The following is a 10,758-nucleotide window of genomic DNA, read 5'->3' on the forward strand; positions in this document are numbered from 1 at the left end:
CAGATAGCCTTGGATCTTACTCGGCAACCATATCGTCTCCTCCACCGGATATCACGCCCTGGATGCGATCTCTTCTCGCCACTCTGCTCTCCACGTCGTATGCTCCTGCTTAGCTGTCTTCTCATCTTCTTCGTTTTTTGTTAACGCCGATGCATAATGAGTCTCTCTCAAGTTGCTAAAACAAAACAGCACAGACACACAAAACGATACGCCGCCCTGCGGCTCACGCAACGCAATTCACATTAAAATAAAATAGCCAATACACGATAATACGCGCGAAATATTTGCTTGCGCCCGTCGGCGCACGGTACTCAAAGTCGGTGCAGAACGCACCAACAATGCAAAATCGATGCATCTAAGTGCACCACGCAACAAAGATAAGTCGCTCTCTCCAAATCGTGAGAGACGCGAGCCTACCGTCCTTCTCTCAGGCCGTGCTAATTACACTGTGACGGGCGCCGAAAAAACGTCACGTCACAAGATATATTGATTTTTAATTTTGATTATACATATTATTCTATTAAATATTAACATGAACATGTTATATACAATTAACAAATGTAGAAACTTTTGTCAATATTACATTTTTAGAAAATAAAAAATCTTACAAAATACAGTGATTGCAAATACTGACCTTAGACTTTGTGCTGGTTTTGTAATGTTATCTATTGGAAATTGGATACTTATGCAGAATAGGGGAGCCACCTCCGATTTCAATAATTTTTACATATGTTGTCAAGGTCATTGTTCCGAGTAACAATATGAAGGTTTTAGGCCGCAGTTGTTGTTTGTTTAGAAGTAATGAGAGGAAGAAGTTTTATGAATGAATTCTTATTTTTTGGTTCCACGTACATTTCGTTCGTTTTTCAAGCGTGTAGGCAAGGGTGGCTGTGCCCCCCTGCACCTCTCCTCTAAAAATCTAACCTAACCCTAACCTAAACTCTTCTTTCTGCATTCCCTCTCGCAAAATTTCCACAATGGTTAGGACATCTTTTTTCATCCAATCAAGTCGTTATTTTCCACAAAATAACGACTTGATTTTCGAGGGGGGAGCAAGGGGAGGCGCAGCCCCCCCCCTGCCTACACGCTTGAAACACGAACGAAATGTACGTGAGATCAAAAATAATGTCTGTTACAGACATTATTTCAAAAAAAGCGTCCAATCGTTCATCGAAATCGAACGTTTTCTTAAATGCAAATTCGGCCAAATAATGATCAAAAAGATATTCTTCACGAACATAAGAGGCATTTTCCATGAAACGACCTTTCAAGATACAACTACAAAAGCGTATAAACAAACATGTGCCCAAACACATGCAGAACACATTCATATATAGGATGTCCAAAAATTACATATTGTTCAGTAGACTTCTTTCCTCTGTAACTTCTACACAAACAACGACCGCGGCCTAAAACCTTCATATTATTACTCGGGACAATGACCTTGACAACATATATAAAAATTATTGAAATCGGAGGTGGCTCCCCTATTCTACATAATTACCTTATTTTGCAACATTGCTCCAGTCTAGTTAATTACACAAACGTTTTTGCAGCCGTTTCTCAAATCTGATTTCTTCTGAACGAATAGTTTTAATTCAACTTTTTGCATGTTGCGTGTTATATTATAATTTGCATCGCACGATAATAAGAAAAGATGGTTGTGCAAAAAATGAATAACTACTTTAAGTTACGCAGATAGACTACTATGGGAAAAATAGATTTTATTATGCAAAGTGTTTTTAGTACGAGTTTTATATTACTTTAATTTAAAAACGTTTGAAATCTTTTTAACGATATTGCCTTGTAGTTAGATATAACACGTAATCGTGTTCAATTATCTGCGATATAATCATTGAGACGGACTTTAGCCGACTTTATTTGACAAATAATTTATTGATTAAAAAATGCTGTCAAATATATAAAGATTATAAGTTTCACTCGGAATTTCTTGAATATTACGATAAAAAAATGAACATACAATTACGTAAACACGATAATTACATGACGCTTATCGAAACCCAATAAAAATATTTCTTTTTATCAACTGATGCAGTTAACGCTGATGTTTACTTGCACACTCAGACATTTATTTACACATCTCGTACTTTTCTATAAACATCCGAGATAATTCTTACAATTTCTCAATCCATTATGTTTAAACTTGTTCTAGAATAAAATTTTGCTTATGTTTTTATATGTGATAATTTTACAATTCGGAATAATTTTTATTTACAGGCAGTACTTGGTTTATGTTTTAAAATTTGTAGAACGCTTAAAAACTTATTTATGAAATATGTATTGGAGTAGAAAGTTTTTAGAAGTAGAGATTATGTATGTATTTGTTCTTACATTGTCATAATTCATGACATCACCGTAATTTTCTCATATAAAAACTACATTTGAATCAAAATACTTTTTACTTGCAACAAGTCGGGGAAGATAAAAAATATTTGGTCAACCGTCAGTTAGAAAAAAGTTATTAGAACATGTTTATAGAACCGTACCAAAATAGTGTTGAAAACGTTCAATGTCTAGTAAATTTTCAGATATATCGAATAACTGTGATTTAGATATACATTAAATGAAAGTATGTAATTTTGTTAAGCATAATTCTTTTTTAAGTAAAATAAATGTTATAAGATAACGTCTAAATCGGTGACCTAGATAATGTTTGATGTCATTTTTAAGGGTAATACGGAAAAGATTTTCCTATGGACTTGTTTCTACTTTGTAAGCAATTACTTTTTGCACGTCAAATTTTGTCTCAATATATGTTATTAAATATAATATTAATACATTTGCAATAAAATAAAATTTTTAAAAATTAAATCATAGCCGAGTATGAAAAAGAAAAGCGCGCGATGTAGCTAATCACAGGCTTGTCACTATTAAAATTTGTAGTTTGCGTTCAAATCGCTCTAGAAAATAATTCAAAAGTATGTCATAGTCGCAACGTATACAAAATCATAAGAAAATTAATACGATCAAATATATAGATATATCGTACATATATGTACAAATTCTTATTGAAAGATAAATTTGTAATAAAGAGAAAGCGCGCCCCGCGCGAACATCGGGTGCAATAGCGGGCGACCTCTCGCGGTTACATTAAAGTTCCGTGTTCACGATCGAGCTCTCTCAGTGCGCCGCCGCTTCGCTACACTCGCTGCGTCGTATCACGCGTCGCGTCGCGTCGCGCAACGTTACCGCCATATCTCCGCGTCGTCGCTTACGCGTCCGCCCAAAAGCCAGCAGCGCCTGACGGGCCGATCGCCATCATGAAAACATTCGCCCGTCGTTATCGTTGTTTCTTCTACGTCCTTGCGGGACTCCGCGGTTTCGAGTAATATCGAGCGTTCGCGACGGGAAGTCGTGAACACGCGTAGCAGAGTTGTAATCTTGGGAATTCCACAGTTCGCTCTTGCTGTTTGTAACACGACGCAAGTGACGTGAGAAGAGGCTCTCTGTCGTCGTGAGTTTGCGTGAAGTGCGCTGCGAGGGATTATCAAAACGAGATCGAGCCATTGCGAGTCACGGCAGAGAGAGACAGGCGAATCTCTCGTCGCTCTTGTCGCGCGGGGTGTTTGCGATAAAGAATACGGTTGTGCCACTACTTAAATGCCTCGTGCAAATTCCTACTCCATGTTGTGCATCGGTTGCAACACGGCTTCGTGTTGGAAAGTGAGTAATATCACGCTATGCGATCACGCCTCTCGTCGGAAAAAAATCAGATCGCCAAGATGACGTAGTAAAAATTCCTAGAAATTATTATTTCTCCCTTCCCCCTTCTCTTTCACTCTCTTTTTCTCTTTCTCTCTCTCTCTCTCTCTCTCTCTCTCTCTTTCTCTTCGTCTCTCCCTCTCTTTTCCCCTCTCCTCTCTTCCTCTTCATCGAGCACATATTCCCGTTTTCTCTCTCTTTCGTTTGAGTTTGTCATACCTCTTTTCTTCCTCTGCCATTTGCTTAAAATTTCAGTTAACATGTGTCGTGATGTGTCCACAAAAAAGATGTTAAATCAAAAAAATACGTGTCTTATATACAAGAAGTATAATCAATTATTGATACAATCAGGGTTTGCTCTTTCATATTTAGTCTTTTTGATATAGTTAACTTATTGTTTGTTTTTACGTACCTGTTATATGAGTACATTGCAATTTATATGTGGTTTGTAATCCTATCTTGTGATCATATATTTTTTTATATTTAATTAAAAGATTGGTGTGTGTTTATATGTGTGTGTGTTTGTGCTTGTGTATACATATATGCGTATATACATCTTTTTTGCTTGTATATTTTGTACATATATTGCTTCTGTCAAAAATCATAATATTACGATATTCTTTCATTATGAGTACGATACAAAAGGTTTTAGTCTTTTTTTGGAATCTATAATATTCTCGTATTATTACTTGCATTGTCATTTGATTCTGTACATAAAATAAGATAATCTATTTGTACAATAATTTTAAATATTAATGTATTTTAAATTAAATTTTTGAAATTATATTTATTGTATAGTTTATATTTATTGTATTTACTCTGTATGAAATCTGTGTAATTTATTTACTAAAAGTATTATATTACTTACTAGATTAATTATCTGCTATTAATTATACAATTTATTTACGTATAGGTGAGTATATGGTGACACACGGTTGTGGAAGAACAATTAGGGAGAGAGCTGTGGCAAAGGGCACTTAGTTATCCTGCACCAAGCTGACTGCAACTAACCACTGTTTCTCAAGACAGTGATTACAACTAAAAATATAAATCCAAGTCTCTTTAGTTGAAAAAGAGAGACATTAAAAGACAAGAATCATGGAACGAGAATCTAATCCTATGCAAGCTCTGTGCCGCAGTGGTTGCGGATTTTATGGTTCTCCTGCTACTGAGGGCCTTTGTTCTCTTTGCTATAAGGAAAATCTGAAAAAGAAACAACAGCCTCCAGTGTCAGCTGCTGCTGTACCAACTTCACAAACAGGCTCTAGTAATACTGGCACATTGCAAGGGAGTTTTGGGAATCCAGCAGCTACAGGAACGACAGCTCAACCTACCATTCCTACAATACCTCAGTCAACGTCAGATCTGCCCAGTCCCAAAGAAGTGAGTGTCTTCACATATATCTTTCATATTTCTTATAGCACAATCATAATGTCTTTGTTCTTTCCATTAATTTGCAGAAGGTAGCGCTTATAAGCTGTCCTGGACCCACAAGGTCGTATATATATCAAATTGTTTTTAATGTATAAAAAATTTTGACAGAATAGCAAGACAAAACAAATTTAAAAAAAACTGACAAAATGTACAATATATATAAAGATATATTGAACAGAGTATTGTTGTGTCAGAAAAGATTGTTGTTACATAAAAAGTATATACAGATTTGTGTAACAAGAAATTATAAAACATTATTTGTGTATTTTAAGAAGACAATATCTATTTGAAATATTTCTAAATTATACATAGGATTATTTATTTTTTGAATTATTATAGTAAAAACATGTTTATTGTGAGTGTAGAATATTAATAATGATTAAAACTAGTACAAATATTTTTACAGTTTTGTGTGTTTGGAATTTTAACATTTAGTAACACAATTACTTTCATTAACTTGAACACAAAAAAATATAAAGGAAATTCAAGAAACAAGAAAAACAATAGTGGTAACTAATTATTTCCATTATGCTTACAGTACGTGTTATATTTTTGTCAATCAGGTAAACAGGGAAGATCAGGAGAGTGAAGTAGGTGTAAGCAGTGCAGTAGCTGAAACTTCATCAGCGAGTAGTGGAGATGTAGACGATTCCTTTGATGGCAAAGAGACTGATAAAGAATCTAAGAAGAAGAAAAATCGTTGTGCTGTATGTCGTAAAAAAGTTGGTTTAACCGGTAAGAGTGTAAATATTTTAATATACGATAGACAAGTCTTTTTCTTTTTTATTCGTAAAATAAAGTGTGATCGGTTTTAACTGTAATAAACTTCTAGGATTTGAGTGCCGTTGCGGAGGACTGTTCTGTGCCGTGCATCGGTACAGTGACAAGCACGATTGCAAATTCAACTACAAAGAAATGGGCGCTCAAGAAATTCGGCGCAACAATCCAGTTGTTGTTGGTGAAAAAGTGCAAAAAATTTGAACTATTTAGCATGTAGTTGGGAAAATGGTTATTACAACTATATAAACAAACAATATAAAAAAACGAAGAAAACGAGTTAAATTATCTGGCAGCTGATTCGCACGTTGAGGAGTGGAACGAACGAGTGTGTAAGATCGAGAGAAAGTGAAAGAATGAATGCGAATGAGCACGTAAGAACGACAGAAAAATTGTTTTTTTTTTGTTTTTTTTTTGTTTTTGTTTTTTTTGTAGTTCTATAAACACCGAGAAAAGTGAGAAAAATATAAAAAAAAGGACAAATATCACATAAAACAAATAAACGAAAGATTGCAAATTAGAATGCGTGCGCGTGAGTGAATGACTCATTATTGAATGTCAGTGCCATGTAAGTTTCAGAATCTTCTAGTGAAAGAATTTTAATTGAGAGTATATATATATATATATATACGTACATATATATATATATATACATACCACACACACATACACACAACACACACATTACACACCTGGTTACTAACTGCTGCCAGCTTACTATTACTACTATTATTCATATTATTATTATTCATATTATTATCATCATTATCATTATCATCATCTTTTTCATTATTACAGTTTACAATTATTCTATCGTATGTTTATTTACTTAAATAAAAATTTGCGAGAAATTATAAGTTCGTGTTATGGAAAAGCAAAACTCTGTGCGGTCAGTCAGTCCAGGACGTCTCTTTAGTTAGTTCGACAAATTTTATGCGTTGTTTCGTTTGTATGTAAAAAAGTAAAACAACTTTTAAAGAATGTTGCTTTAGATAACGGCTGACATTGATGGTGATTACCGATCATCTTTAGGTTAATAATTAGTCTAATAATTAAATACATTAGTCTATTGATTCATATACATAATGCAATGAGATATAAGTAGTACTGTGTGTTTATGTCCAATATTCACGTGAATATAACCAGCAATTATTACTCATTAGATATGTTTCAATCCATATTGCAAATACTTATTTACATTATGGCTGCAAATCTGGTACATGTAAATTTAAAACCTTTAAAATATCTTTGATTTGTTTTAGAATATGAAAACAAACTGTTAATGGTTGAAAGATCGTCAATTAGTTTACTCGTTTTCTTCATTATTTTTGCTTGTTTTGCGAGTTTTGTAGGATAGCTGCGCGAGGTATTCCGGTGCTGCATAGCAGCGCATAATGTAAAAGTAAATAATCAATAAGATATCTAGAGAGGCCGGGCATTATAAGAACGATGAAAAAAAAGAACTGTTAACGTTTGTAAAGCGTGAACATATGATAAAAAATCGTGCGAAGGATATTACACTGATAAATTTTATAATCCACGTACATACTTCTATTTTTCTTCCCCGCGCTTCACAGACTCGTGCCGAAATTTTGTTTTTATTCATAAGTAGTTATATTATATATATATATATTTGTAAAGTTATAGCATCTAGCTAAAGGTGTTATAGCTACTTAACTTTGTTATTGTAAAATGAGATGAGTGGATATGATACAGCAGCGTGCAAGTTCCGCTCTATTTGATCTTTAAGAGATCTTCATAAATTATAGTTTGAAAACAGAAATGATATTGAAAAAGGATAAATATACATACTGTGACGTTTCGATTTCGCGTGCATTAAATTAATTTTTTGTTCTTTTCTTTTTTGTATCCTAAGACAAAGCGCTTAATTTATATGTGCTGCCGTTCTTTTATTTCTCGTTTTGTATAATTAGGACTTACCTGTATAAAGTAGGCATAAATGTATCCTCGTTAAAGATTACTTGCTTAAGATTATTATTTTGCGCTATTTGGGAAAATGTACAGCAACACTCTTTATTCTCGATATAAATATAAATCGTTGTGTTAAATGTGTAATATCGTAAAACATATATATATCTGTCAAGTTGAGTTTCTTTTTCTTCAAGATCGAACAAGATAGTAAACTTTACTCCCGTTTACCAACTATTTTACATATATTGCCGCTAAAAACTACTTCATTCGAAAGCGAGTTCATCTCTTCTTAAAACATAAAGAAGCACTAAATTTGCAGACAATTTTTGATTAAACAATATTTAGAAATTAAGACTTATATTGAAGAAAATCTTTTGGTATTAAATATGAAAGTAAATATGAGTAAATATGAGAATAATTCATATACGATTTTTCCGTAGTTTTTACTGAGACAACTAGGCGCTGACTTCATGGACAATGTATATATTATACATTTTGTGTCAATATGGTTCTTGTTGAGAAATTTATTTTATTTTTGGTTTTGGCGTATTTTTAGGAATGATACCAATGAGAAAAATCAGAATTGAGTATAGAAAAAAACAAAAAACGCGCGCATACACACGCCACTCACACACACGTACACACACCGATTATCAGTAATATCGACGGAATGGTTGCCTTCAGGCCTTCATCCTATTTTAGGCATAGCATATTTTTCTAACGTGTATCGCAATATCGGAATAATCTTGCCTAGCGAGAGCGATCGAATGGTAGAAAGGAAAAAGAGAGAGAGTGATTGAGGAATGTGTACATGAAGGATAGAAAAATGCCTGGAAATGAGGCAGAGGAATGTGTGACAAAAATATAAATGGTGATTTATAAACGAACGAAAGAGACAGAAAGAGAGAGAGAGAGAACTTATCAGCGACGATCGTACTTGGCTGACTATATAAGGACGTAACACAATGCTTGTAATTATTACGATTGATATTAGTATGTTTAAGCTATTAAAAAGTAACATCAACTTTAATATATTATATGATTATACTTACCATCCTTTTGAAAAATGCTTTAGATATTTAGGTTTCACATAAGGGAAGTTTTAATGTATTCCTAATACGTCCTTCCTTTTTCTTGTCCTTTCCTCCATCTCCACCCTTGATCCTCTTCTTTACAAACTTTTTAACAGTTCTTAAAAAATTTTATAGTGGACATATTATATTTATGTATATTTCACAAAAGAAAATATGCTTTTAACAAAACTGGCAAATCATTTTTGTGTGTTCTTGATTACTTTTATGTAGGACTCTATAATCAGCAACACTACTCGAGTTACATTGTAGTCATTGTACAGAAAAATCATCTTTCCCAAATGTTCAACTGATGAGATCCGACTTTATTTTCTCTCTAATGAAATTTCTGCAGGAATAAACGGTTTATCTTTTATCACTTTAAATATCTAATAACATCAAGATAGCGTTTTTATGTACATATATATATACATTTATATATATATATATGTATGTATGTGTGTGTATATATATATACACATGCGATGAAGATAAACTTCATTCAATTATATGTAAACAAATGGACTTTTGTGCGTATGTATGGTTGCCTGACAACAGTTTCGCTTTTAACAAGTTTTGTATACAATTTTGATTATACAAAATTGCTTTGTTAATCTTGATCAAAGACTGTGTGAGATGTGTATATATATAACAATACTATATATTCTTAAGAATCTAAATAATTCTACATATTTGGAGATTTTGCTTATTAGCATATCTGTCTCTATTGAACACTCCTTCGAGGCGCAAAAATCAGCGCAATACAATATTGTTCACTCGTCGATGTAAAATGCGAATAATGCAGATCCAATAATTTAAAAAAAATAGGTCTTTTTCTAAAATATTCTAACAAACGTAACTTTTAGTGAAGTGTAAAATCTTGAATTATCGTTAAAATTCTACAAGAATGAAGGAGCTCCTTACAAAAATCTCATAAAAAATACATAATAATGAGAAGCAGTTTCTTTACTTTTATATAAGAAACAAAACGATTGTATGCTCTCGGTTATTACGCTACCGATCGAAATATTTTTAATTGTACAAAAAAAGTATTGCAAAAGTTTTTTTGCGAAAAGATATTACAGTGATTCGCGCAAGTTTTTAAAGTTGCTTGCTTCGAAATTTCCGTAGCTCACAGTGCGCAACATTTTTTTCACTTCATATCATGTATACATTTCAAATTGCGGGATTATTTGTTTCGCGGTGCTATAGATTCGACAACTAATCTGTAAAACGATGAACTAGAACACACTTCGTGTACATAGTGTAAATATGTTATTTAAACGTTATTGTGTTGTGCAAATATATTATTATACAAATTCAAATCTTAGAATATGTGATTCTTGTGTTTGTGTGTGCGTGTACGTCCCCGTCTTGCCAGACTAATTTTTATCTTTAAATGCATACGAGAGAATAAAAATTTATATTTGTTATTATGTTTTGAATTAATCAGAGATAGTAAACGATATTAATAACCTCAGAGCCAATAAATTATGGCTAAAAAACAAACCAAAAGCTGTTTATTAAAGAAAGATTTTATTGCGAGGATACATTTTACACAACAGCAGTGAGTATTTGATCGTTGCTTTGTGCGCATCTCCTCAACCGCTAAAGCATGCTGTAAAAGAGTCAAAACTGTGAACACTGCATTCAGTTTCTTTTCTTGATTTGAACCCAGTGTAACTGTTATCGGTCTAGGAACACATTCTGTTTCATGCTTAGACCATATATACTTATAGACACGGCCTGCAGATATGAATCCACGAGTCGAGGTGAAGCAAAGATAATATCATCTACGTGACGTCACATGTGGGCATTTCAG

General features: G+C 33.2%; 1 protein-coding gene across 5 annotated transcripts in view; it reads left to right on the plus strand.

Annotated features, from left to right (window-relative positions):
• Positions 1-8,896, plus strand: part of LOC109861774 (AN1-type zinc finger protein 6) — a 23,708-nt gene extending 14,812 nt beyond the window's left edge. For 3 of the 5 annotated variants that reach the window (XM_020441573.1, XM_020441575.1, XM_020441576.1), the window contains exons 2-5: positions 4,637-5,106; positions 5,184-5,186; positions 5,721-5,892; positions 5,990-8,896. In XM_020441573.1, the coding sequence (XP_020297162.1) occupies positions 4,822-5,106; positions 5,184-5,186; positions 5,721-5,892; positions 5,990-6,138 (609 nt within the window). In that variant the 5' untranslated portion in view covers positions 4,637-4,821 and the 3' untranslated portion in view covers positions 6,139-8,896. Of the gene's footprint in view, positions 1-3,226; positions 3,685-4,636; positions 5,107-5,183; positions 5,187-5,720; positions 5,893-5,989 lie in introns of those variants that run through there. The other 2 variants (XM_020441574.1, XM_020441577.1) reach the window with 2 other exon arrangements.
• Positions 8,897-10,758: the final 1,862 nt, after the last annotated feature.

The sequence above is a fragment of the Pseudomyrmex gracilis genome, unplaced genomic scaffold (assembly GCF_002006095.1).
Source record: "Pseudomyrmex gracilis isolate BER0280 unplaced genomic scaffold, ASM200609v1 scaffold_1021, whole genome shotgun sequence".
NCBI classification, from domain to species: domain Eukaryota; kingdom Metazoa; phylum Arthropoda; class Insecta; order Hymenoptera; family Formicidae; genus Pseudomyrmex; species Pseudomyrmex gracilis.